We start from the raw sequence: 27970 nt of genomic DNA, 5'->3' as shown, positions 1-27970 counted from the left end.
CCCTGGCAGGCAAAGAATGTGGAAGGACCATTTCCAAAGAACTGACACAGTTCTGTTTATACCTCACCCTGGGAGAGGGAGCAAACCCACATCGCGGTCAAAGGCGGAGCAGCAGTGATGAGCAGGGGCTTCGAGGAAAGAAAATGCAGTTTGGGTCCGGGCCGCACCACCTCCCAGTGGAGGGCATCCCAGAGCCTTCCTGGACCTCCTCTCCTTCACCTGTCCCCCCAGGGGCGCACATCTTCCTCCAAGGGCTGTGTGATGATTCAACCAAGATTGCCAACTGTTTAAATGCTCGATTAACGTGGTTTTTTTTTTTAATCACATATTTCCCAGCCTTCCTTTCTTCTTCCTTAATCTTTCCACCCCTAAGTGTGCTCTTTTCCTGTGGTGCACCTATATGACAGGAAGATGACAATGAAAGGACGTGAGCTGTTACCAAGGAAAGGGCAACCCCAAGAGCTAGTACTGGCCCCCAGCCTCGGTGCGGGCTAGGAAGAGAGGGTGGACAGTGCTCAGGGCTGCTGGATTCTGCTCTTTCGGCTCAACCCCTGCCCAAGAGCAGAAAGGACCAGACCTCGTTTGGGAGCAGCAGCCCCACGTGCTCTGCTCTCTCTCGTGTGAGAACTTCCTAGTGACCAATTCCAGCTTCCCCTGAAGGAAGCCTTGGGGAAGGGGCTACACCCAGCAGGCTCACAGTGGCCAGCCCCTCACTATCACATCCATGATGGAATCCTGGCCCCACCCAGCTCGCAGGCCAAGGAGAGCGCTGGCATCGAGGAGCTGATGGGTAGAGGGATGCACCATGTGGGGAGAAGCCTATATCCAGGTTCCTCCTGGTGGCAGAACCGGGACCAGGGGCTGGGAACTATAAGAATTTGTTTCAGGCTTTCCGATGCAGAGAGCTGCCTCAGAACCCGGGTTCTCCTGATGGACTTATGGGAGCTCATTGCCATCTTCCTGGACCTGGACAAGGGTGCTGGCCCTAAGCTATGGCTGAGCTAATGCCCACTGTGACCCCTTTCCATCAGTCCATGGGAAGACTTGGGAATCCAGGGTGGGTGAACAGAGCTGCTGAGGGTCAGGGGAGTTGGACTGGGGATTTAGCATGTCCCGGAGACTACAGCACCTCCTTCCTGCCCCCCAGTAAGTCTCAGGAAAATAAGAAGAATCGAGAAACAGGAGCTGGCCCCTGCAGGAATGTAGGTTATTGCTATCATCGAGGACTGTATCCATCCTCCCCCTCCAAATCAGACCCGGGTTTCACTGGGAAGGGCAGCCCGAATGCATGCAGGCCCACGTCCCCAGGGCTTCTGGCCACTACCATCCATCACCGGGACGACAGGCCCCCTCATTCCCCACGGGGTGTGCAGCCACCTCCATGCTGGGCCTTGGGGATGCGGAGCAGGCTGGAACTCTGCACCACGTGCAGGTAGGCAATTACGAGTGGTCTTTCAAAACTGCTCAGCATGGGTCCCCGGAAGGAGGTGGCCTGTGAAAAGGGTCCCCTCTGCAGCTCATTACAGCCATGGGATCGATTCTTCCATCATTATCAGAAGTCATTCCTGCCATATGAAATCCTGTCCCTTGAAGTGTATTCACCAGGGACTGCTTCCCCCATTTCCACGAGCGCTCCTGGCCGCTAACAACCTTCCACGGGCCTTTTGAAAGCCCAAAGTTTTCAGAGAAGTAAAATGGATAGCACCCGCTCCATTCATCCCTCAAGAAAAAGCAACCCTATACACACACGCGCACACACACACAAAACCCTAAAAAGCGCAAAGACACAAACCAGAATTGTGCTGAATGTGGACCAGCACATCAAAGCACGCTTCTGAAACTCAGCCACTTCCAAGAGGACTAAACTTTGAGTGCTTTTCTTGAGCAACCTTGGGGCTGCGCTTCAGTTTGTTTTGTCTGTTTTCTTCTCCTCTTAACGATAAAGGGGTGAGTTCAGGGCTTGACAAGAGAGAGCTGGATTCCAGAAAAATCCGCAGCTCACTTTCTGCCCTCCAGCTGCCCCTAATTCAGAGCCTGGAAAACGTAAATTTCACAGTGATTTTCCCATGGTCCACGCTGCCTGGTCAGCTTTTTAAATCTTCAAATCTTACCCTAAGCCCCCAGTCACCCCATATTTGGAAAAACCCTCTGGCTTCTGCATACGCCACCCTGAAATCTTTCTGGCTCAGTTTTGGCCTTGTCAATTTCCTTTTTAAATTTCTTTTCTCTCTCTCTGTCTCCATCTCTGTCTCTTTCTCGATGTCTCTCTGCTCCATCTCTCTGTGTACATGTGACTCTCCTTCTCCCATCTTCCTGCATTACTGTTTTCCCTTGATCTCTCTGCCCCTCTCTGAGTTTTTTTCACCTCCGTGTCCCTGGGCCTCGCCCTCTCTCTCTCTCATCCGTGCGTCTAGCTGGATCCCACTTTGTATATCTCGGTACATTCCCATCTGGTACCTACTTCTACGAGACGATTTCATTCTATTTCAGCCTTAATGGACACTGCCCTCCACGGGTACCACCCACTCATCTAACCTCTCCCCCCAACCCCCCTCAGGCCTCTGGACCCTGGAGTACAAGCGGGAGCTCACCACGCCCCTGTGCATCTCGGCAGCCCGCGGCCACACGGCCTGCGTGAGCCACCTGCTCGCCCGCGGCGCCGACCCAGACGCCAGCCCCGGCGGCCGCGGCGCCCTGCACGAGGCCTGCCTGGGAGGCCACACGGCCTGCGCCCAGCTGCTGCTGCAGCACCGCGCCGACCCCGACCTGCTCAGCGCCGAGGGCCTGGCGCCTCTGCATCTCTGCCGCACGGCCGCCTCGCTCGGGTAAGGCACAGCCCCGGCCTCGGCCACCGACCGGGGAGCGCGCCACCTCCGCGCCGGCCCCCGCCTCCAGACTCCTCCCCCCTTCCCCGACCCGCGGCCCCCGCCCCATCCCCGACCCCTGGACCCCGCCTTGGCCTCCTCCTGGGACCCCGACATCCCCCGCGCCCTGATCCCTCCCAGACCCAGACCCGGCCTCTGTCACCGCTCCAGGACCTGGCCACCCCCGACCTCACCTCCAGGCTCTGCTGTCAGACCTCGTGGTCCCCACCCCGCCAGTACCCTGACACCTCCCACCACCTGACCCCACCCAGACCCGGGACCCCACCTCGGCCAACATCACGGCCCTCGCCGTCCATCAGAGCCCCGCGGCGGCCGCAGCGCCCGCTCCACCCGAGTTCCCGGCCCTGCCCTCGGCCGCAGGCCCCGGACCCCGACCCGCCCTTGGTCCCTACCCGACTCCACCACCAGACCCAGACCTTGGACCCTGGAGCCCTGATCCTGGTCCCCGCCCATCCCACCCGCAACCAACCCAGACCCTGAACCCCCCTCACCCGGTGCGCGGACCCCGCCTCGGGACCCAGACCCAGAACCCCTAGACCCCAGCCGCAGACCCCGTCACGCCCCGGGCGGGTCCTGGATCGGCCCCGGCCCCCGGACGGGTGTAATTAGCGCTTGATTGCGAGCGGAGGGGGGAGGCGCCACACCGCGGTAATGAGCCGGGTGATCACCGGCCCGCAGAAGAATGCTAAAAGGCCACTGGCGGGGTTGGAGACTGAAAAATTAGGGTTTTTAATGATAATTTTATGCAGAATAATTGTCACAGTGTGACATAAATGGTTAGCTCCTCGGGCGGGGCTTCGGAGTCCCACCAGGAAGCCGAGCTGTGCCGGCCTTCGCGGGGGCGCCCAGCCCACCGCCCTCGCAGGAGCTGGGGTCCTGGAAGTCCTGCAGCTCTACGTCCAGCCCTGCGCTGTCCTTGAAGAGTGTTTGTCCCCACGGGGTGCAGTAGGTCCCGGGAGAGACGGCAAGGGCCACTGTGTCATTGCACAGGATTTATGTTTGCGTTTCTCAGCTTGCATTGTGTCGTCTTGACATTTCTTGAGTCAAAATGCTCTAGTCCTTGCCCTTGGGTTATAATTTCTTGGCCTTCTATCTCTGAGGTGAGGATCAAATGAAAATAAAACCACCATGTTAAGTGTGGGCAGACGGGGCCTACTGGGCTCTTAGTGACCAAGGCAGGACATCACCTACCAATATCGCCTGAGTTCAGAGGGGGGACTCAGAAAGTCACATGGACCACCAAGCATCTTGAGAGTGACTGAAGGAAACAATGTCCTAACAATACATTTTTTAAAGCAGCTTCACCGAGGCGTAATTGACATATAGGAAGCTGCAGGTGTTTCAAGTGTGCAATTTGATACTTCTGGAGATAGGTACCCGCTCCTGAAACCATCCCACTGTTCTCTCTCCCGCTCCCCTTCTCCATTATCCCACTGATCTGCTTTTTGTCACTACAGTTTAGTCCAAATTTGCTAGAATTCTCTATTTTGTCTGGCTTCTTTCACGCAAGGTAATTACTTTGCGATTCACCATGTGGTTGTGTGTTTCCTTCATTCACGCCTTTTCCATGCTGAGCGGTATTCCGCGGTAGGGGGAAGCACAATGTGTTCATTCTTTCAAATGGAGAAAGACAGCGGATTGTTGCCAGTTTGGTGCTCTTACAAATAAAGCTGCTATGAACATTTGTGTACCGGCCTTTGTTTGTGGGTCTACACTTTCATTTCTCCTGGATAGATACCTGGAACTGGAGTGGCTGGCTCATATGATATGATGAAAAGATAACCTTTTAAGAAATTGCCAAACTGGTTCCCGAAGTGGTTGGAGCATTTCCCATACCCACCAGCAGCATCTGAGTGTTCTAACTGCTTCGCATGCTCACTAATACTTGGTACGGTCACTCTCTAATTGTAGGCATTCTATAGCTGTGTAGAAATATCCCACTGTAGTTTCGGTTTGCATTTCCCTAGCAAGTGATGTGGAGCATCTTTACACATTCTTATGTGCCATCCACGTATTTTCTTTAGTGAAATGCCTGTTCAAGTCTTGTGCCCATTTTAAAAACTGGAGTTGTTTACTTTCTTCTTAAATAATTGGGATTTCTTATATATTGTGGATACAAGCCCCTTGTCAGAAATGATTTAGAAATATTATCTCCTAGTTTCTGGGTTATATTTTCTTCTCTTAAAAGTGTCTTTTGAAGAACCGAAGTTCCTAATTTTGATGGAGTCCAGCTGATTAACTTTTTTCTTAGGGGACTGTGTTGGGTTATTGTACCTTAAAAAAGTCATTGCATGACCCCGGGGTCACAAAGATTTCCTCCTATGTTTTCCTCTAGAAATTTAATAATTTTGTATTTTACATTTCAGTCTACAACTGAATTAATTTCTGCATATGGTGTGACATATCAACTGAAGCTTTTTTTTCCCCTTTGCACGTGGATTTCCAATTGTTCCAGCACTATTTGTCAAAAAGCCTTTCCTTTCTCCACTAAATTGCCTTTGTGGCTTTGTCGAAAATCAACTGACTATATATGTATGGGCTTATTTCTGGACCCTCTTGTCAAGTACACACAAGACAAGGCAAGGTCTGCCTGATTCAGCTGATAAAGACCCAAGGAGCCACTCTTAGATTCAGACCATTCATCACTCACACAAACAGGGAAAAGGAGAATAGCTAAAAGTGCCAATTCCTCCTGGTCCTCGTCCCACACACCACAGAGGACAACACCCAAACAAAGGGGGCCAGATGATGGCAGTGTGAGTTGTAAGATGCTGTGTCGCTGAGAAGCCAAATCTAGACTTCAGCTGAGCGGTTTTATAGCCTGCAGCTCTCTTCTAAGAGGGGCAAGGCAGGAAGTCCCAAACCTCATCGGAACCCAGGAGGTAATGAGAAACTGTCTCATGACAGAGAAGTGAGTGGACAATGGCCTTATAGCAGGTCCTTACAAGCCTTCCATCCAGGTGTATCACAGGGTGTTCTGACAAGACTTTGATCAGCAGTAGTTCAAGGGTATTTGTGTGACCTATGGGGATATATAAAATGTCGCCAGGACTCCATGGCAAAGCCATTCCTCTGTATCTCTATTCTGTTTCATTGATCTGTCTATTTTGACACCAATATCACATTGTATTGAATACCGTAGCTCTTAGGAAATCTTGAAGTCAGGTAGTATAACTTCTCGAGCATCGTTCTTCTTTTTCAAAGTTGTTTCTAATCTAGCCTCTGCATTTCCACATAAATTTTAAAATCAGTGTGTCATTTTCTACAAAAAAGCCTGCTGGGTTTTGCCTGAGGTTGCTGTGAATATGTAGATCAATTTGGGGAGAACTGATATGATAAAAATATCCAGGAATCTTCCACCCCGTGAACCTAGTAAAGCTCTCCATTTATTTAGGTCTTAGTTCCTCTCAGCTGTGTCTTACAGTTTTCACTATACAGGGCTTGCACATATTTTGTCAGATTTATCCCTAAGTTTTTATTTTTTGATGCTTTTATAAGTGGTATTTTTTATTTAAATTTCTAATTGTGTGTAGCTACTATATAAAATTGATAATAATTTATTTTTGTATACTGATGTTGTATCTTGCAACCTTGCTAAGCTCACTAATTGTTCTAGCAGCCTATTGTAAATTCCATAGAACTTCTATGTAGACAATCGTGTCATCTGAGAATAAACACAGTTTTGCTTCTTTTTTAATACGGATGTCCTGTATTACTTTTTCTTACTTTATTGCACTAGATGGAACATCCAGTGTAATGTTTAATAGAAGTAATGAGAACAGACAACTTTCCTTATTCCTGATCTTAGAGAAAAGCATTCAATCTTTGACCATTAAGTATGATATTAGATGTAGGTTTATTTGTAGATGACCTTTTTCAGATTGAGAGCTCCGTTCTATTCCTACTTCACTGAGGGTTTTTATGACAAATGAATATTAAGTTTTCTCAAATGCTTTTTCTACATATATTGAGATAATCATATGGTATGTTTTTAAGACTGTTATTATAATTATTTACATTGATTGATTTTCAAGTGTTAAACCAACCTTGCATTCTTGAAATTAAACCACACTTGGTCATGAGTATTACTGTTTTTTATAAATTGTTGGGTTTGATTTGCTGAAAATTTTTAAATATCCACATCTATGTTCTTGAAAGGTATTGATCTGTAGTTTTTTTCTTGTAATGTCTTTGTCTGGTTTTGTTATTAAAGTAATTTGCTGGCTTCAAAAATGAGTTGGGAAGTGTCCCGTCCTCGTCTATTTTCTGGAAGAGGTTGTGTAAAATTGTTATTATTTCTTCCTTAAATGTTTGGTAGAATTCATCAATGAAGCTGTCTCAGCCTGGAGTTTTCTTTGTCAGAAAGTTTTTAAGTATGAATTTCTTTAATAGCTATGCTCCTACTCAGGATATTTCTTTTGAGCGAGCTTTGATAGTTTTTATCATTCACGAGATTTATCTCTTTCATCTAGGTTGTTGAATTTATTAGCATAATGTTGTTCCTTATTATCCTTTCAATAGCTGTAGAATCTGTCGTAATATCACCACTCTCGTTCATAATATTGGGATTTATGTCTTATTTTTTTTCCCTGATCAGTCTTGCTTTCAGTTTCATTGATTTTCATTTTTTGTTTTCTGTTTCATTGATTTTTGTTGTGATCCTCATTGTCCTCCTTTCTTTGTTTACATTGGGTTTCATTTGCTCTTCTTTTTCTGTTTCTTAAGATGAAAGCTAATGGCATTGATTTGATGATTTTTTTATTTCCTAATATAGTCTTTTAGTGCTATACATGTCCCCTTACATACTCCTTTAGCTACATCCCACAACTTTTAATATATTATATTCTCACTTTCAATCAGTTTAAAATACTTTCTCATTTCTTTTTTGATTTTTGAGTCTTATTTTATGATCCAAAATGTATTCTATCTTGGTAAATGTTCCATGTGCACCAGAAGAGAATGTGTATGCTGCCATCGTTGGAAGTGTTCCATAAGTGTCAATTAGGTCAATTGGGTCAAGTGTCGATTATAATTGGGTCTTGTTTTTTATCCAATGTGATAGTCCCTGCCTTTTAATTGGGTGTTTAGATCATTTACATTTAATGTTATTTGTATATGGTTAGGTTCAAATGAAACATCTTGCTATTTTTTTCTATTTGTCTCATCCATTCTTTGTTCTCTTTTCTTCTTTTTCTGCCTTCTCCTTTATTAATTGTGTATTTTTCATGATTCCACATTTTGGCTTATTATATATAACTTTTTGTTGTTTTATTTCCGTAGTTGCTTTAGAGTTTATAATATACATCTTTGCTTTATCAGTCTGGCCTCAAGTAACAGTATACTACTTCACATATAATATAAAAATTATATGATGGTATACTTCCACTCTCTCCTCCTGGCATTTGTGCTGTTGGTATCACACATGTTACTTCTGCATATAAGTCCCATAATACATTGATATTATTTTTGTTCAAACAGTCAATTATCTTTTAAATGTATTGACATAAGAAGAAAAAAAGTTTTTATGTTTATCCATGTAGGTCCCATTTCCAGTTCCCTTCATTCCTTCGTAAAGATAAAGATTCCAGCTGGCATCACCTTCTTTCTGCTCGAAGGCCTTTCTGTAACATTTCGTACAGTGAAGGTGTGCTGGTGGTGAATTCTTTCAGTGTTTGCGTGTTGGAAAAAGTCTTTATTTCCTCTGAGTGTTTGAAAGGTATTTTTACTGGGTAGAGAATTCTGGGTTGACACGGTTTTTTTTTCTTTGCTTTAGACACATGGCTCCACTATCTTCTAACTTGCATTTTTTATGAGAAATCTTCTATCCTCTTTATCTCTGTCCTTTTGTACATAATGTCCTTTTTGCTGGCTTTAAGATTTTCTTCTTATCACTGGTGTTAAGCAATTTGATAACAATGTGCTTTGATGTAGTTTTCTTCATTTTTCTTGTCTTTGAGATTCGTTGAGTTTCTTGTATCTGTGGGCTTATACTTGTCATCAAATTTGGAAAGTTGCTGGAAATTATTTCTTCATATTTTTTTCTGTACAATCCTCTCCTCTCCTTCAGGGACTCCAATTGCATGTATGTTACACCACTTGAAGTTGTTCCCACAGTTCATTGATGTGCTGTTAGATTTTTAAATTTTTTTCCCTCTATTATTATCTTTTGTTCTGAAATATCTAATCTGCTATTAATCTCATCCAGTGTATTTTTCTTCTCAGACATGATAGTTTTCAACTTTAGAAGTCCAATCTTAGGTCTTTTTTATCTTCCATTGTCATTACTTATCATGTTCAGTCTTTCCTGTAGCTTCTCAAGCATATGGAATACAGTTATAATAACTATTTTAATATCCTGGTTTACTAATTCTATCATCTGAGTCAGTTTTAACTGATTGAGTTTTTTTCTTTTCATTTATTTCATTGGCTGCTGGACATTTTTGTGTATTCCTATCAATATTCTTTTTTTTTTTTTTTTTAAGGATTGGCACCTGGGCTAACAACTGTTGCCAATCTTTTTTTGTTTTTCCTGCTTTATCTCCCCAAACCCCCCCATACACAGTTGTATATCTTAGTTGTAGGTCCTTCTAGTTGTGGGATGTGGGACGCTGCATCAACGTGGCCTGACGTGCAGTGCTATGCCTGCGCCCAGGATCCGAACCCTGGACCACTGCAGCAGAGCGCGCGAACTTAACCACTCGGCCACAGAGCTGGCCCCCCATCAATATTCTTGATCTCTGCTCTGGGATGTAAAGTTATCTGGGAATAGTTTGATCCTTTCAGGTCTTGCTTTTAAGCTTTGTTAGGCAAAAACAGAGCAGGATTTAGTCTAAGGTTAATTTTCCCCACTACTGAGACAACACCCTTCTTAGTTACTCTAATCCATGCCCCATTATTTATGAAGTTTTACACCCTGGTTGTTGAGAACACGCACTCTTCCTGAACCCATGCACACTATGGGCACAAGTCCCTCTAATCCTTTCAGATGGCTATTTCCCCAGTCCTAGCAGTTTCCTCACACACATACACCCATCAGTACTGAACTGAATACTCAAGGGGACCCTCTGCAGAGTTCTTTCTCTCTGAAGATCCCCGCTCCAGTACTCTGCCCCACAGACTCTAGCCACCTTGGCTTCCCTTCTCCCATCTCCATCTCCTCAACTCTAAGAGCCCACAGGGCTCTGCCTGGGTCCCCTTCACTGTGCCCCAATCTGGGAGCCCAGAGGCCCCATGAGAGGTCAAGAAATTCAGTGTTTGCCAATCACGTCGTTCAAACCTTGTGACCCATTTCATCAACTGCAGGCATCCTCCACTTTCTATGGGAAGGTTCTTTCCAATCATTCAACATGAGATTAATTTCTACCTCATTTTAACTTCCAATTTCTGTTCTTGACTCATCTGGTAGAGGATTTGCTGGTGTACAAAGTTGCCATCTGATGACAAAATTATAGAAATTCTGTCTGTTTTTGCAAAGCACAGCTCCAAGATCAACCAATAATGATTCCATTCCTGCAAGTTATTGAACTGTACAAGGTGCTGGGCTGTGCTGCATTAGACATGGTCTCTGCTCTCAAGATGCTTGCAGTTGTAGAAGAGAGGAAGGTAATGATACGTGCTAGGACTGGGACAGAAATGTGTAGAATATACTATGTGCGTGGAAAAATTGGGGGTGTGGGTAGATGGATTTCTACTGGAAAACTTCTAGGACAAAAAGATATATCAGCTTTATTAAGGATATAACCAACCAAATCAATTGCAGAAGTCTTTCTAGATACCCGGGGGGGGGGGGGGTGGAGCAGGAAAAATTGTTAATCAGTTGTACATTGATTGCACTCAATTTTGATCATATTTCTATACCATACAATTTTATATGCTACAGTATTGTTTTACCACATTTCAGGCCTAGGGTGACCTCAATGCCAACATTTACTAGCTATGCAACCTTTGGCAAGTTATTTAATTTCTTTGTGTCTCAGCATTCACATCTGTCAAATGGGGTAATACCTGAGTCTATTACATAAGACAGTTATGAGAATTAAATGAGTTAACATGGGGAAAATGTTTAGAAGAGCACCTAGCATATAGTAAGAATTACATAGGTGCTGACTGCAATGGCTGGGTCCTCTGGTATAATCAATTTGTTTATTTTATGGAAATTGAAACAGTGTTTCACTATTTTAAATCAATATGGGGATTTGTTGTTGTTTCTTTCCTTTATTTCCATATCTGTTGGTCACCTATGTCTTATTTGCTGTGATATCCTTAGTCAAGAATATAACTTTCAATTATAACTCCCATTTCTGTGGAAAATATGACCCTTTTGATGATATTTCTTGTCTAGGAACACACCATGCCTCCCACCCCTGAAAAAAGCATGTCTATATTTACTTTTCTCTTGTTCAAAATTAAGTTCTCTAAATGCAACATGGTATCCTGGATTGGATCCTGGACCAGAACATGGACATTAGTAGGAAAATTGGTGAAATCCAAAGAAAGTTTGCAGTTCAGTTAATAGTATTTTACCCACATTCATTTCTTAATTTTGACAAATGTACGATAATAACATAAGATGTGAACTTTAGAGAAAACTGGGTAGAGGGTATTTGGGGACTCTCCATGCTATCTTTGTAACTCTTCTGTAAATCTAAAATAATTTTAAAATAGAAAGAGTTTTAAAAACCAAGTTTGCTTCACACCTTGGGCTCCCACTCCCCACTTACAATATAAGAAAATATTGCTTTTTACTAAGAAATGAGAATGCAACACTTACTCAGAGCACAAAATATTTTGAGTCCTGACAATAGCCCTTAAGAGAAGCCAACAAGTTTATATTTGCATTTCATAAGGAACTGAGGTATGTGTAGCCCATTCGAGCTATTCAGCTTATGTGCTGTGCAATAGAAACTAATTTCCTGGCTTCTGTTGATAATTCAGAAATCATACAGATCCAGGACATTGTTTAATAAGGGCTTTTAAAATGTCTTTGTATTAAAGTGGGGCCTTTAAAAATCTCTTTTCCTTTGTCTTCTTCTTCCTCCTCCCCTTTCTTCTTTTTCTTCTCATTTTCTCTTCTGTCTCTATGTGTCGCTCTGTGTGAATCTTTCTTCCTGGCTATTTCATTTGACAGCCCGGACTCATTTAAATCCTGGTGTTTGGGGAAAAGTTTAAGATAAGTGATGAATACCACCAGAAGTTCAGGCAGAACTATGCAACAGCTGACTTCGGATCCCTTCGATATCGATGATTATAATGGAAAATGCTGGCAGATTCCATTGAACACCTCTATAATAACACAGCCCACTACCTTGAAGGATAAAAAATGAATAGATGTCAGAAAGGGCTTGAGGTTTCGACCATGCTTTTCAGCTCTAAAGAGTCCCCCTAAAGTTAGACTCCGAGGAGGTCTGGCTTCGGGTAGTATAAACATTATCACTTTGACAAGAAAGAGCTAGTTTCTCCAGAATCTTTTTATACATAGTAGATTTTAGGTCATCCTTAATTTTTTTACCTTATAGTAGAGAGGGGGTCGTTGACCTACATACAGAGCCGTTTCATTTTCTGACTCTTGATGACAATGGTCTCCACACCTAGGGACCCGGATCTGCTCCGTCCCCTTTTAGTCAGCAATTCACCATGGGTACAGGACTTTAAAACCTTTGAGTCTCTGAGCACCTGGGATTAAAAAAAAAAAAAAATTATCTGTGCTTCCTTCCAACCGGCGAGCTTCAGAATTCAGAATTCAACACACAAAAAGACACATCAGAGCTTTAATCTAGGAGCCTTTTGAAGAGATTTTCCCAAAAAGAAAAGTTCCAGTAAAGTTACTCTCTTCACGTCCGTTCGTAGCCTGCATGCCAGCCTCGCCCTGTTTATTATCAGACTCCTCTCCTTGACCTTTTTTTTAAATTCTGAGATAATTAAAAAGAGAGAACAATTAGTAGAATCCTGATTCTTTTTCTCATCTAAAGCTGTCTTGATTTAAACAAAAGTGAAAAGGACTTGCTTCCTGCATGAAGATATTAGTCAAAAGCGTGCAAGTTTTCTTTTTTCATCCCAGTTGTGTCAATTCGACTAAATAAAAAATAATTCATAAGCCAGAGTGGGACCTATGAAAGCAGCTACTTATCTTAGGTGGAAAAAGTCATTGAAGAAAATCACCGGGCAATTCTTTTCTAGTTCAGACCCAGCAGGTTGAAATCTGGGCAGAAAGAAATGAAATAGGACTCTTCTTAAGGCAAGAAAGGCACTCTCTGATGAGGATTCGAGCAGGGATAAATATTCAGAGTCCTCACACCAACCCCAAAAGTCTCCACCTGATGAGGGGACAGGCTCCCGGACATTGATACACAATCTGGGAAACAACCTACTCTTTCCACATCCCAGATAAGTGATGGATTCATTGTTCAAGTCGACGGGGGAGAACGTGGCCTGGTTCAACAGGAGTTCAAGGCATCACAAGCACTGTTGAAGAACAAGGGGTTGGAGAGGGGTGCCCCCACTGGATGAGTTGATATTTGTAGAAGAATGTCTTGCATTCCTGAGCACTTGCAAGTATCTTACTTGCTACCATCCTCCCAGCAGGCTTGCCAGGCATTGTTATCCCCAGTCCCCAAATTAGAAAACCGAGGCTCACCGATGGCCAATGTTTTGCCATTAAGGTGGCTCACCTGATGGAAATTGTCAGAGCCAGGCTCAAAAGCCAAGTGTAGTAAGAGAGATTGATGCTGAAAGATTGCCTCTCCCTTCTTAACCTAATTTTTTTTTAACTCTCAATAGTCAGGAAGTAGCTCTATTCATCTCTAACCACCACTTTCAAACATGTTCTATTACAGGTTTATCCCCCTTCCCCACCTGGTGATGGCATCTCTGGTCACTTGGCAAGTCCCGTTTGAATACCTAAGACTCACTTTGAGGAAATAAAAGAGGTAATTCAAGCCAAATTAAACCTTTACCCTCTGGCAAAAGCCTTGATCAGACACTTCACGAAAGATGTACAAATGGTAAGCAAATGAAAGGGTGCTCAACATCATTAGTCACCAGGGAAATGCAAATTAAAACCCCAAGAAAACATTCACCGTTTCACACCCCTTAGAACGGCTCACATGAAAAAAGCTAACACCACCAAATGTTGGCAAGAATGTGGAGCAACTGGAGCTCTCATACATTGTTTTGGGGCCTGTATAATGCTATAATCACTTTGGAAAACTATTCAGCAGTTTCTTTTAAAGTTAGATATACACCTACCAGCAATTCCACTCGGAATTGAGAACATATGTCCACAAGAAGGCATGTAAAAAAATGTTCATAGCAGCTTTATTTGCAATAGCCAAAAAAGTGAAAACACTCATGTCCATCAATATCAACAGGAGAATGAATTTTAAAATTGTGGTATATCCATACAATGAAATATGACTCAGAAATAAAAAAAAAACAATGAGTTACTTGTGCTTGCAACAATATGGATGAACGTCAAAGACATTATGTTAAACAAAAGAAGCCAGACACAAAAACGTAGAAAGTTCTAGAAAAGACAAAACTAAACCGTGGTGAGAGAAATCAGAATGGCGGTTGACTGGGGGATGGTGACTGGTAGCAAACGCAAGGGAGCTTCTTGGAGAGATGGAAATTTTCTACATCTTGACTGGGATGTTGGTTATACAGGTGTATTCTTTTGTCGAAATGTATTCAACTGTACCCTTTAAGACCTGTGTGTTTCTCTGTGTAAATTTTACCTCAATTTAAAAATAAATACATAAAACTTTTCTCTCATCCAAGTTAAAGCTCCCCCACCTTACCCCGAGCCCTGCCCAAGGATGTACAGTCTTCTCTTTCACTTTTCTTCCTTCTTCCTCCTCTGACTCTGATGCTTCTGGGTCTTCCTCTCCTCCAGAGTATTGGGACCAGGGCAAGAGAGAAGGGAGAGGGAGGAACACTAGTGAAGCTTCCAGAAGGTCAGATCTACTTCACGGGCAAGTGGGGCAAACAGTGGAGCTGACTTCTCAAAGCTCGCTCCCTAAATCGTTTCTCAGTTCACCAAAAGGTAGGGCTCCTTTTGCAATCTGGGGAGGGGAGAATTTGCCCAAAAATATCATCACCAGTCACAACCATCCAACACTTCCGAAGAAAATAAAATGGCAGCCATTGCTCCAGGGAAACCATAAGGATAGAAATGGCCAGCCAGTTTCTCTCTCAACCTTCCCTCTACCCTTAAGGATTTGTCCATTCACCTCAGCCATTTCCATCGTAAATGTTTATGCTTGATAGTCACACAGCTTAGCATTCTGGCAGAAAGGGAGAGAGAAGAAAATACAGAACAGAAAGGGGTGGGTGGCAGGTCTCCAAAGGAGAGGCTCAGCAGAAGGTCCAGGGAAATAAAGTGGAACTGCTCCCCCATCAAAGTCTTGGGGCGGCGATGTCCCCGTCCTTCATTCAAAGCCAGCTGGGGAATCAATCCACAGAAGAGAACCTCCTGCAATGGCCTCAGTGAGAAAACACGGCTGTATTTTCCTCCCAAGTCTCTCCCCGTGTCCCCTGCCCCCCCCAAAGGCTGGCACTTGCCTGGCATCCAGACCCAGCCTTGGGGCTCCAGCCACCCCGCCCTGGGGAGAGATCTCCAGCCCGTCTGCCTCCGTGTCAACTCTGCAGAGGAAAAGTAGCTGTAATGATGATTCAACAAGACTGGTTCATCACACCCATTACTCTCACTGAGCACACTGTCTAGCATGAAACCCCTTCTGTCTGTCAGAAGGGATTCAGGCAGCGGTCATGTGAGCAGAACAGTCAAGGGCAGCCAGGATTGGCCAAGGACTCCAGCGACTTCCGGCGATAGAAGCTGCTGCTCAGGAGACAGATGCTTAACATAGCTAACAAAGTGCTCATAAGCGCTGTCTGTTTCCCCATGAAAAAAATTTAAGTGATTTTGTTGAATCTTGAGTTTTGCCTTATTGGTAATAGTTCTTTGTTGTCGTTGTTACATTGCTCTTTGAGTACCATCTTCTGCTGGTTGTTGAGTCATCCTATTATCCAGTGGTAGCTGGGGCTCACATCCCAAGCAGGATGTGCTGGCTGTGGTGTCACCGTCATCTCCAAGGTCTCCACCATTGAGATCACTGCTCAAACCTCAAAAACTGGATTCTTGCTGAAAACTAGGGAGAATAAAATCTACTGTGCAAAGTTGCCAGAGAACTGGCTGAGAAGCAGGCTACTGTTGCCGGCCCCACAGCATAAAGTCCACGGGGCAGGGGACCTTCCCCACCTCGTCCTTCCTTCACTGTCCTGTCAGCAGGTCTGTGCAGAAACTCTTGTGGATGCTCAGAGAAGAAGCACTTCTCCCTGCCTTGAAAGGCTATTGTTCTCTCGGATGGAGGATGTTATCTACTTATTGAATGAATGAATGAATGAAAAACTTAGAGATAACTTACGGAAAGGGCCTAGTACCACGCCTGGCTCATAGAAAGTGTGTAACAAATAATCCCAGTGAAAGGAAACAGCAGGCTGGGTGGCGTGATGGAGAACTCTGATGCCAAACACAGCAGTCCTGGCTGGATGGCCTTATGCAAGTCACTGGTCTTCTTTTAAGCCTCAATTCTTCCATCTATAAATTCTACCTGCCATGGAGATTTGTTGCAAGAACTAAAGATAACATGTTTTTAAATATAAATAAAAAGACCAAGGACTTTTGGGAATGCACTGACCTCCCAGCTCAGAACCAGCGGCTGTAAAATTCCACCTTTGAGGGCTTTGTGTAAATAAGGAAGACGGATGAAGGAGAGCCTTGAGCAGGCCCTGTCTCCCGGGGGCAGGAAGGCCCAGCAGGCGGTGTGAAAGGATACGGGAACTGGTGAACGGTGGGAAAGCCCAGGCTGAGGCATTCCTGCCGATCTTCTGCGCCTAGGGGGTGACTGGGAAAAGCCAGTGCTTAGGGAAGATGCTGGAGGGTGGATGGGAGCGAGGTGCAGAACGCGGGCTCAGAGTCCTACTTCCTCCTTTAGAAATAAGTTCCAATGACATTAATTCAACAGCCCTTGATGGGCTCATCGCTGTTAACTCCTGCCTTTCGGCTGGAGCTACTTTTTCTGTGTACTGTCAACCTCGGGCCCTGTAACATGCTGTCACCACAGTCATTATCAAAGACGGGAATGAGGGATCAGGGGGTTAGTGTCTGCCCAAGCTACTTCATCCAAAAGGCTGTTCAGACAACACAATGTCTCCTTAATCCCTGTAAGATAGAGACAAATCGTTCTGACATCCTCAGATGGCAGTCTACCCTTGGTCCCTGACAGTGACCGCTCTACACTGCCCCCAGGCCTTCCTGACTTTGGCCTGTCTATCAGGAGAGCAGGAAACCTGCTCGCAAAATCTCCCCTTGGAGGAAGGGCTCAGCCAAAGCTGGGTTATCCACACAGTCCTGCAAAGGTTTGGTGGTGCTCTCCCCGCCAGGCCATCTTTTGTTTGACTGGGGACAGTGACACTTCCAAGGTCAGATCTTGGAGGTCCCCAAGACTGATATCCCTTCTCTGCTTATCACTGAATACCTCCCACCCACCCCAGCCCTCTCCTCTAGATTCACCTTCTCATAGGCACTGCCATACATACTTTCCAAAATTGCTGTTCATGCCTGGACAGATCAATGGAAAATTCCAGAGCATTCTGGAAACCTGGAAAGCTAAGCTGATATTCTTAGAATCCATGAGCTCTTGCTGCGGCTAGTGGGGGATGGTTTTGTTATTAATAACCTCTGTTGTTGCTCCTCTTTCAAACTGTAACTCTGATTCATTATGGAAATTTGCAAAATACAGGCAGCCAAAAAGGAAATGAAGGCACCCATCACCCCAACATCTGGAGGTAAACACACATTGGCCTATATATTTCTAGGCTTTCTTTCTATGCATATCCATACGTGCCTTTTTAAAAAATGGGAATGTTCCGTGCTGTTTTGTAACCTGAGCTTTTCACAGAACCATTACAAAAAGCTTTCCATGTCATTACACAGGCTCCCACACCTTCATTTTTAATGACTGCCCAGTGTGGACCAGCAGAGCTGCGCCCCAGTCCATTTGTTGTGTTGTTTTTTCTCATGCCTGTGGTCTGCAACTTACATCATTACCTGCTCTAAGAAAGTGCCAAGGTTTAGCCAATTAGAAGCTCCTCATTAAAAAGGAAAGGGCCTCTGCAGCCCTCCAGAGGGTGGGCCAGTGTCCTCATTCTTCTGAAAAGTATCCTTGTCGTAAATAGCAAGCTGGCCATCAGCCAGTTAGGTTGTGGACGTGGAAAAGAGGCCCGATTTTATTTCCCGGTGGACTTCTTTGGAGAGGCTGGGCTGCTTTCAGAAAAACTAAATAGAAGAAAATCTTTGGTAATTGTTTGCAAGCATGCACAGGCTCAGTGGCAAAATGAGACGGAACCCTTGATTCTAACCTCCTGCTGCACTGTTCGAAATTCCTCCCAGAGAGGCGTGGAGGAAGTGAATCTGAAGCACTCTGATTGTAAAATTTGCATCCTCTCGTAGCTGGTTATTGTCCCAAAAGATATTTCACATCAAATTGTACTTGTTTGCAAAGATCCTTCACCCAAGACAGACCACTTCTCAAGATCCTGCTGATGTGGAGGCTGGAGAAACAGAGAGAGAGAACGAAAAGCACTGAGAATCCCTGGGTAGAAATGGAAACAGATTTCAAAGCAGCTGCTTCCAGCCTGGAAACCCTCAATGGGGGATTCCGTTCAGAGCCCCAGTTATGGAAATAACAGGAAAAACAGCATCGACATGAAGGAAAGCTGAAAGATGTTCATTAACAAAATGAGTTTGTTCAACGTGCTTTTAGGGAATACCCATCGTGGGCTAGTCTTGCAATAGGCACCGAGAAGCAGAGAGATATAAAACCCCTATCTCTACATTCAAGGAGCCAGCAGTCTAAGAGAGGAGTCAAGCATGCCAACGAACACTGGAAACATAGTATGATAAATGCTGTGCCAGGCACAGATGCATGAGGTATACACACACAAAGCTGTGACCCTCTGCTGGTGGCACTGGGAAGGCATTGAGAGGAAGAGGAAGGAAAGATAGGAGTGTATCCACCATCATACAAGTCAGGGCATCCCAGGAAGGAACGGCAGGCACAAAGCCACGGGGGCGTGAGATGGCAGGGTGCATTCTGAGAACCACACCTGGTCAGGGAGGATTAAACACAGGACAGAGCATCCAGAACTGAAACTGCTGAGCGCCCCAGGAGCTGGACCACGCAGCATCCTGTGTCCTGGGAAAGGAGCGGACGGGAGGAGCCGTTGGCTTTACAGCAGACACAGAACCTCTGATTCACAGCAGAAAGGCTCTTTCTGGGTAGCATGGAGCTTGTCAGATTGGCGAAGGGGTCGAATTAGGAGACTGTCAGGCAAGAAATGATTTGGGCCTCAACAAAGGACAGTGACAGTGGGGACGGAAGGAAGAAGCAGTTCAAGTGATTATTAAAGAGATGGAGTCAACAGGGCTGAGTGACCACTTGAGATGGGGCGGGGTGGGGGGAGAGGAGGACATGGAAAGGGCAAAGAGCAAGTAATTTTCAGAGCAAGACCCCCAAGGAAGCAGAAGAGGACCACATCTGGGGCCAGATGCTCAAGAGGGATTCCCCTCCTGAGACACATGGAGGAAGGAGAGAACAGCTGTCGCAGAAAGAGATTTCTAATAGGTGTTGGAGCAGATTCACTGGCAGAAGGCAGAAAGGCTGGCAGTTCCTGGAGAGCCCGCGCTCTTCGAATGAAGTAAGAGTAGACTGCTGAGAGGGAGGAGGAGAGTAGAAATAAGGGAGGGAGCTTGAGGACAGCGATCGACATTTGAAGAAGCTACTAAAGGGCAAGGAATGAGGAGCCGGCCCGCAACAGTGGAAAGTGTGAACTGAGGTCCCTGAGGCCCAGCTGAGATGGGAGACCGATCTCCATGAATGGTTTCCTCCGGCCAGCTCAGTGCCAAGTGGGGAAGAGAGGGTGGATGATGAATGGGTTCCAGATCGAAGATCTGGCCATCTGATGAAGGGGATGGCCATGCCCCCTCAACTCAAGGGAACTGAGGGTGCTGAGAAGAGAGTGACCGGAGTGCTGCCCAGGGAAGGAAGTGAAGCCAGGAAGCCTGAGAGAGGTTAAGGGCCAAAGTCTGAATAGATCAGAGATGAGTAGGGTACCAACAGGCAAGGGTGAGCTGCAGGGACCAGAGGCTGTGGTCCGAAGTTGGCATTTTGGAACGTCAGACTCCAAAGGTGGAGCATGGATGGCAGCGTCCAGGAGGTGACCTGGGAGTGAGTGGCTGAAGTGAGGCTGGTGTTTGGGCAGTGCCCACAAAGGACAAGGGCCGGCAGAATGAAGCAGGGTCTGTGTGACTGTCTGCTCGCTTTCAGGCTGGGGCAGCCTGAGTTTCCCACCAGTATCCAAGACCCAAGGTCCAGCGTGGGCCTGCCTGCTCGGCAGCCTGCCATCTGTGCTTAGGTCAAGGTGTCTGGAGTTCTCCCAGGTGCGGACGTGGCTCTGAGGAAGCTGCTCTCCTGGGAGACGCTTTGGTGCCTGGCGGAGAGGACAGTCTCGGGCCTCCAGTTGGTGGACCTGGAGGCTGAGAAGGCCACAATGGAGACCACAGTGTCCCGGGGGAGGGAGCCTGGGACCCCTAGGAGACCACTGGCGAATCTGGATACAGCTAAAATCCACAGCCTGCTCAAGGAGAGTTGTTTTCCACGCACGCTTCCAGCCCTGTCTCAGGGCCCCCCAGTGCCCATCTGTGTCAGTGCCTTGCCAGATGGCTAGATTCCCTCCACCGGACCAAGACAAGCCTTGCCTCACACCATCAGCAGAGCTGAGCTGTATACAGGAGAGGTACACGCCGACTGAGAAAGAGCCTGACGGTCTAAGGGGCCCTCAACCCCCACCTGTGACAAAAAGCCCAGGTCGCTAGTGCTTGGAGCGCTGGCATCTGAACCACATTACCTTCCAAAGTAGCTCCAAGCAGTTACAAATTACTCGTAAGTTTTAATTCTGCTCGTGGATTCTTAGGACATGTTCCTAGCTATTTCCACCATTTAGTAACTGGTGGGCCTTGAATCCTCAGTGTTCACCATAATCTCATTTTTTTTATTGAGGTCGCATTGGTTTATAACATCATATAGATTTCAGGTGTACATTATTATAGTCAACTTCTGTATACACTATATGGTGTTCACCAAAAGTCTAGTTTCTATCCACCACCACACAAATGTCCCCCTTTACCCTTTTGCCTGTCCCCCCTCCTCTGGTAACCACCAATCTGTTCTCTGTATCTACGTGTTTTGTTGTTGTTGTCGTTTTTTAATCTTCCACATATGAGTGAAATCATACAGCATCTTTCCCCGTCTGACTTACTTTGCTTAGCATAATACCCTCAAGGTCCATCCATGTTATTGCAAATGGCACAATTTTCCCTTTTTTTGGCTGAATAGTATTCCATTGTGTGCATGTACCACATCTTTACCCATTCATCCATTGATGGGCACTTAGGTTGTCACCATGTCTCGCCTATTGTAAATAACACTGCAGTCTACACAGGGCTGCAGATAGCTTTTTGAATTAGTGTTTTCCTGTTCTTTGGATAAATACCCAGAAGTGGAACAGCTAGATGGTGTGGTAGTTCGATTCTTAATTTTTCGAGGCATCTCCATAGCGTTTCCAATAGTTTACAACCATAGTGGTTGCACCAATTTGCATTCCCATCAGCAGTGTACAAGGGTTCCCTTTTCTCCACATCTTCTCCAACGCTTGTTATACCTTGTGTTTTTAATAATAGTCATTTCAGCTCAGTTTGAACTCCTGGAACCTAGACACTGGAGATCTGAACTTACCTTCTTTCTCTCTGGCCACCTTTGCTATTTTGGGGAACCACCTCGCCCGGTGGAGTGTCTGGAGCGGCTAAACGCAGCCAGGGCATGGAAGATGGGGGGTGGCTGGTTGCGGGGTGTTGGGCGGTCGCCTCCTGCGCCCCCTCCGTGACCGGCTTGGCCTCTCCGCAGGTGCGCGCAGGCGCTGCTGGAGCACGGCGCCTCGGTGCAGCGCGCAGGAGGCTCGGGCGGGGACACGCCGCTGCACGTGGCAGCGCAGCACGGCCTGGACGAGCACGCGCGCCTCTACCTGGGCCGCGGGGCGCCCGTGGACGCGAGGAACGGCCGCGGCGAGACGGCGCTGGGCGCGGCGTGCGGGGCGGCCCGGCGGCCCGATGAGCACGCGCGCTGCCTGCGCCTGTGCGCTCTGCTGCTCCGCCGGGGCGCGGCGGTGGACGCGCGCGACGAGGACGAGCGCAGCCCGCTGCACCAGGCCTGCGGCCGCGCGCGCCCCGACCTGGCGAGCCTCCTGCTGCGGCACGGCGCCGACGCGGGCGCTCTCGACTACGGCGGCGCCTCCCCGCTGGCGCGCGCCCTGCAGACGGCCGCCTGCGCGCCCCGGGCCGCGGCGCCGCGCACCGTGCAGGCGCTGCTCAACTACGGCTCCCCCACCGTGTGGCCCGACGCCTTCCCGAAGGTAAGAGGTGGCCCGGCGTCAAACTTGGAGATGCAGCTGGGAGGTATGCAATGCTTCCCAAACTTCCAGGGCCCCAGGAACCCCCTGGGGCTTGTCACTAGGCAGTTTCTGATTCCGCGAGTCTGGGGGCGGTGGGGGGGGGGGGGCGGGGGGCTAGTCTGAGTTCTAACAAGCCCCCCGATGAGGCCCAGGCTGCTGATCTTGGGACCACACTTTGAGGATCAAGGGCCTGGAAGCCTCCAGCTAGAGTCACAAGAAAATTAAGAGGTTGGGGTGTCCAGAAGGGTACCTGAGTGTATCCTTTTACGTAGGGACCCCAAGCCTTTATTTTCATGATGCTGTCATGACTGAGAATGTTTTGGCAGCTCATCTTTGGGTGTAATTCTCAGAATAATGATAATCAGTCTCTTATGGCATCTGGCATTCGATCGGGAATGAAATACCCAAACTGAGCACCCACCGATTAATAGGATTAAGGAGAACGCTTTACAGGGTTGCACGTTTCTCTCATTCGGTCCCCACCACGCTCCTATGAATGTGCCAGGCACATGAGTTCTCCTACCTGAGTTTCAGCCCCAGGAGAAGGATCCATCCTGAAATAATAAAGGTGAAGGATAAAGATTTCTCATCAGAGAAAAGACTTTTCAGGAAAATGTTTCCAAAAGAAAAGTTCCCAAAATATTGGTTGGGATAAGAGATTGTCATGCCCGGTGTCCCCCCATCCCCCCAACCAAAAGACTTCGTTCCATTCAGTGTAAAATTGGGTGTGCTTAATTCAAAAAGTATCCTCGTCACCTAGACTCACCAGTCACATGCGAGAGACATATTTTGGCCTGATAAGTTTTGAACAAATAGCTGAAAGGCTGTCATCCAAGGTGGACAGTATTCTAGATGGTCTGAAATGGATTCACACATTTCTCTCAAAGGCTAACTTAGTGCAATAGACGCTGCAGAGTAAAGTTTGTGTCTATAAAAACATAGTTGAAGAGTGGGACATCCACCCATTCAGCTCCCTGAGTGTTTCCTCACCTGGCAACATTATGGCAAGTTTCTTCCGCTGTCAAGCCACATCTGAGTAATTCTCTTGTGGCGCTCTACCAAGACAGTGATTTCAATACAGTGGACTCTTGGAAGGGAAGAAACGCCAGCGTTTTTATATTTGGTAACGCTTTTTATATCCATCATTTACATTTTAGTGTTTCCCAGTATCAGCAGGCTTAGTTCCTCCAGCGGGAACAAGGCTCACCCACTGCCCCTCCAGTTCACACCGTGTTTGCATTCAACCAGGATGCACACTTCAGCTCTCATTGTGTGAACCTGCATAAAGAAGGAATAAAGAAACAAGGCTTTACGTGATGGGCCACAGTGAAAAGTATCTGGGGCAAATTCTTTTAAAGGAAAAACAGGTCAATATATTTCAATAGTGACTAGTAATAATCCTTTGGTAGCCTTGAAGGCATTCAATTTGAGTGATGTCATCTCTGCCCAGGTGTTCTAGTCCTGGGCGCAGCCCCACAGTCGTCATCCCTGGGGACAGGACTTGTAGTGCCTAAACTCTGTCTCCAGGGCTGTAGGAATTACCCTACCTTGACCTCAGATGCAGACAAGGCACAGTGCCTCCCCTCTGGGTCTCCAGGGGCCCTCTCCTGGGGTCCCCAATACTGTCAGCCACACAGGAATGGGGCTTTTGTCAGTGGGGGTGCAAGTTGGGGGTGGGTCTGGGTTTGGGGGACATTATGTTATAGCGGGGGCCAAGAGGCCATGAGAAGTCCTTAGCTCCTGGAAGTGACCATGAATCTCTCAGCGTTTCCACACCATTGTGGAAGCCATTGGCGTTTCCTTGAGAAATCTTAATACTTTGAGGCATTCACCAAAAAGCATTATTCCCTCATTGCCTCCCTTGCACATAACGCAGTGCCAGTACACTGACAAACAGTCGGTGTTTGTTGAGTGAATGAAAGGGATTCTAGCAACTCCAGGGCGCGTGACCTGTCGTTCAGTCTTTGGAAACGGGGACCCGACCTCTTTGCGCGGAGGTCCCCCACACCTCTAGGGGGCGTCCCGTGAACGAGTGCTGGTGAGATCCGCAGCCACCAGCTCCCCCCGCGCTCCTGGCCAGGAGTAGGTTGCGGAGGGGAACGCGTGTCTGAGAATCCTCTCAGCGCAGGTCCAAGCGTCTGTGATGTTCTAGTCTTATCCCTGAACAACCAGGGCAACCGGTCTGGACATCCGGCGGCAGCATCTTCCTCCAGCCAGGCCCCCTGCGAGTGCTCCACCAGGGCATGGGTCTAATCACCACGCGCGACATCAAAGGGACAGACGCGACTCGGCTCAGCAGCCCCGTGGAGCGCGCAGCAGACGCGCTGAAACGGGCCACAAAGATGCTCGGCAGGCAAGCCTCAGCGCCATGGCGAGGCGTACACAGAGGCGCCGGGGAATGTCACAGAGCACGCCGTCCGTGGGCAGCAGCCGTGCTTTAAATAGATGTAAAGAGACACCCACGGAGCTCGGAATTACTGAGGCAAAAGGTTTCACAGCGAGCTTATGACATAAATCACATTTCCCCCATGCTCAGACAAAGGCACCGTCCCCGCGGCGGGCAGACTCGAAGCATCCATCGGAGCCGTGCGCAGTGCTCTGCCGCGCGGATCAAAGCGGTGTCACGGCTTGGGAAGCAAGCATGTTGACAATGCCAGGCCTTTCTGCCCGGCTGACCGCTAGTTAACACCGGAGTCAGATATGGGGGCCGAGGGCAGGGGCAGGCTGGGGCCACGTTTGAGTTCTGGAAGTTGTCACGACAGGTGGGGCCCGGCCTAGAGGAGAGCCGGCAGGGGGACAGAGAAACACACGCGAATGTGGATCCAAACTTGTTTGGCAACTGCCGCTAGTTGACGCTGTGGCTTGGATGCTGGTCTGGAGTAACCGACTTTGCGCTCGCTTCTCTCTCCTCCCGCCCCTCGCCTGGAGGATGGATTCATGAAACTGTAGTGAAGCCCCGTGTTGTCTGTTTACAAGGCAGCACCGCTTTCACATCCCACGTCTTTGAAGAGCACCTCTCTGGCTGGACCCCAGGACAGAAGGCCGGAGCCCCCAAGGGCCTGGGAGGCCATTAAGTCCAGCTCCTCTCTGATGGCAGGTGACCCACCAAAGTCACAGAGCTGCAAAGGAGCAGCACCAGGACAGGACCCCACGTCCCCGGACTCAGCCCCCTGCTGTCCCCTGCCTCCCCAACGGGGGTTCATCTGGGAGTCACCCTGACGCCCAGCTCAGATTGACTGGCCAGCTTTATGTGGCCGTTGATACCACCAGACCTTCTGGAAGCACCTTCCATGTGCAATCAGCTTGTGTGGCTAAGACACTCTAGCTGCTCCAACTCTGTCCCTTCTCTCGGCGACTTCTATGCCCAGGGCTCTTCTGTGCCCTGCAGGGCGAGGCCAGCAGCAACAGTGGAAATGCGCATGCCGGCAGTCATAAATAATTCAAACTCAGTCGTGCGTGAGCCAGGGAAGGGCAGGGACAACACCAGCGATGCACCATGTCCCCCAAACCACGGAGGCCGTGCTTCCCACAGGCATCCCTTAAGCCCTTATTCATTTAACAAACAATCCTAGGGACCTGCTGTGCTCGGTGTTAGTTACAGTGATGCACAGCAAAACGTGCATTTCTGGCCCTCATGGAGCTGCTGGTCATGTGAGTGAGACAGCCCTGAGTCAGACAGTGGCACGCACCGATGTGAAGCTGCCGTGGCGAGAAGAGCAACAACGCCAAGGCCCTCGGCACCCTAAAGTGCCAAGTAGGGGGTCTGACCTGGCTGGGGGGGAAGGTCCTGAGGCTCCCCGGAACATGTGTTGAATGAGCCCAGATCTGAAGGCTGAAAACTTAACTATGTGAAGAAGGGAGGAAAGACCATTCCAGGCAGCAGGAACAGCACAGGCAAATGTCCTGGGGCTGAAAGAGGCTGCAACACGTGCAGTGGGAAAGATGACCCAGTAGCTGGAGAGGAAACAGCAGAGGGAGCCAGCTGAGACGGGACCGCTAGGCAGGGGCTTGTTAAGGGCTTGAGCCTCTGTCTTAAGAACAATGGGAATCCATTACATCATCTTAAGCAGAAGAGATGGCAATCAAATGAGGGTTTGGGCATGATTTCCCTGCTTGAGTGTAGAGACGTGCTGGGGTAGGGGCTGGTGGAAAACCACAGACTGCTGTGTCAATCCAAGTGAGGAATGCAGATAGCTCAAACAAGGGGAAACTGAGGTTGATGGCGAGGACAGATTCCAGAAACATCTGCAAATCTCCTTCTTGTCTCACCTTCTGGGCATTGACCATGCTAAAAACATGGACCTAAAGTGTTCATGTTCTCTTTTTACCCAATTACAGAATTAGGTAAAGTGACGTCACCTTACTCCAATTTCACAGGCGTTTTAGTGGGAGGATTTGGGGGTACCAGTAGTCAAAAACCAGGGCTCCCTTTCCCGGCTCCCCCGAGCGGTGTGTGCGCCCCGGCCCCAGCGGGAGGAGGGAGAAGAACCTTCAAGAGCGCCCCTGTTTCTCTTGCTCTTGTCTTATTTCTCCATCTCCATATCAAGCCAAGCGCCTGTGTGATTTTCCCCGTTAATTTTCTTTCTGCCGCCTCATTAGCCAGAGAGCGCGCGCGTGGACTCGAACGACATCTGCATGTCAGGCTAATGTGGCAGCCGCTTCTCCACAGACAGCAAGGAGGCGGCGGAGATTTTTAAACTGGGTTGGCGTAAAAATAATGAAGGCAGCCAGCTGCCTGGCAAACGTGAGGGGGCACAGAGCTGAGGGGTTGGGGAGGGCCAGGGAGCCCCGGAGAGGTGGAACAGAGGAGAGACAGGATGTGAATTCCCAGAGACAGGCAATAAGACTTTGTCACAGTCTGTAACCCAGGGAGGAGGGCCCGGAGGAGGTGCCTCTGTTTGGCGGGGCAGCTCTTCCCCAGGGGCTGGGGGATGTCCGTGTTGCATGCAATCACTGGGAACCATTTGACATTTTGCAGAGAAAAGTGAGGGGCCAATTCCGGGGTCCAGGTTAGGCTGAGGAAGGCCTGAAGTGGCAAGAACCACCGAGGATACCCTATAAATGTAACCAGACTCCATCTGGAGGGGTCCAGTGTGAACTGCTCGTCTTTATGGTGTGGTTTCCTCCCAACACAGAAGGGGGATGGTGGGAATCAGAGACTGCCGTGCTCCGGGAAATGGCATGGTGGTGGCAACTCATGTAGGCAAGAAATTTTGACACATCAAGGGCACAGTGTGGGGTGGTGAGGGATGAGGTTTGGCCAGGCTGGGGTGGGGAGATGCACGCCCCCCTGGCTCTCACTCTGCCGCTCGGTCTCCTGTGTTCACTCTCCGACTCTCTCCTTCTCTGAAGCCCACTTAAGCCTGACTTTGTGATGGTAATGGTTGGGGAATAAACACATTTGGGATAGGGCGGGGACCAGACGTGATCATTCTTACAATATTAATAAGATTACCAATTTAAAAAAGGCAGCCGCTCCCGTCTTTATACTAAAATATCTGTGACGACACAGACAAGAGGAT

The 27970-nt window shown here is 47.8% G+C and overlaps 1 protein-coding gene across 2 annotated transcripts in view; it reads left to right on the top strand.

The window, feature by feature from the left end:
• The window catches only part of ASB18 (ankyrin repeat and SOCS box containing 18), a 64812-nt gene that overhangs the window by 20916 nt on the left and 15926 nt on the right, over nt 1–27970 (top strand). For both annotated transcript variants that reach the window (XM_070618650.1, XM_070618651.1), the window contains 2 exons: nt 2558–2825; nt 21905–22409. In XM_070618650.1, coding sequence (XP_070474751.1) covers nt 2558–2825; nt 21905–22409 — 773 coding nt within the window. The remainder of the gene's footprint in view (nt 1–2557; nt 2826–21904; nt 22410–27970) is intronic.

This window comes from Equus przewalskii, chromosome 5, assembly GCF_037783145.1.
Source record: "Equus przewalskii isolate Varuska chromosome 5, EquPr2, whole genome shotgun sequence".
NCBI lineage: Eukaryota > Metazoa > Chordata > Mammalia > Perissodactyla > Equidae > Equus > Equus przewalskii.
This window is presented reverse-complemented; position numbering and strand designations above follow the sequence as displayed.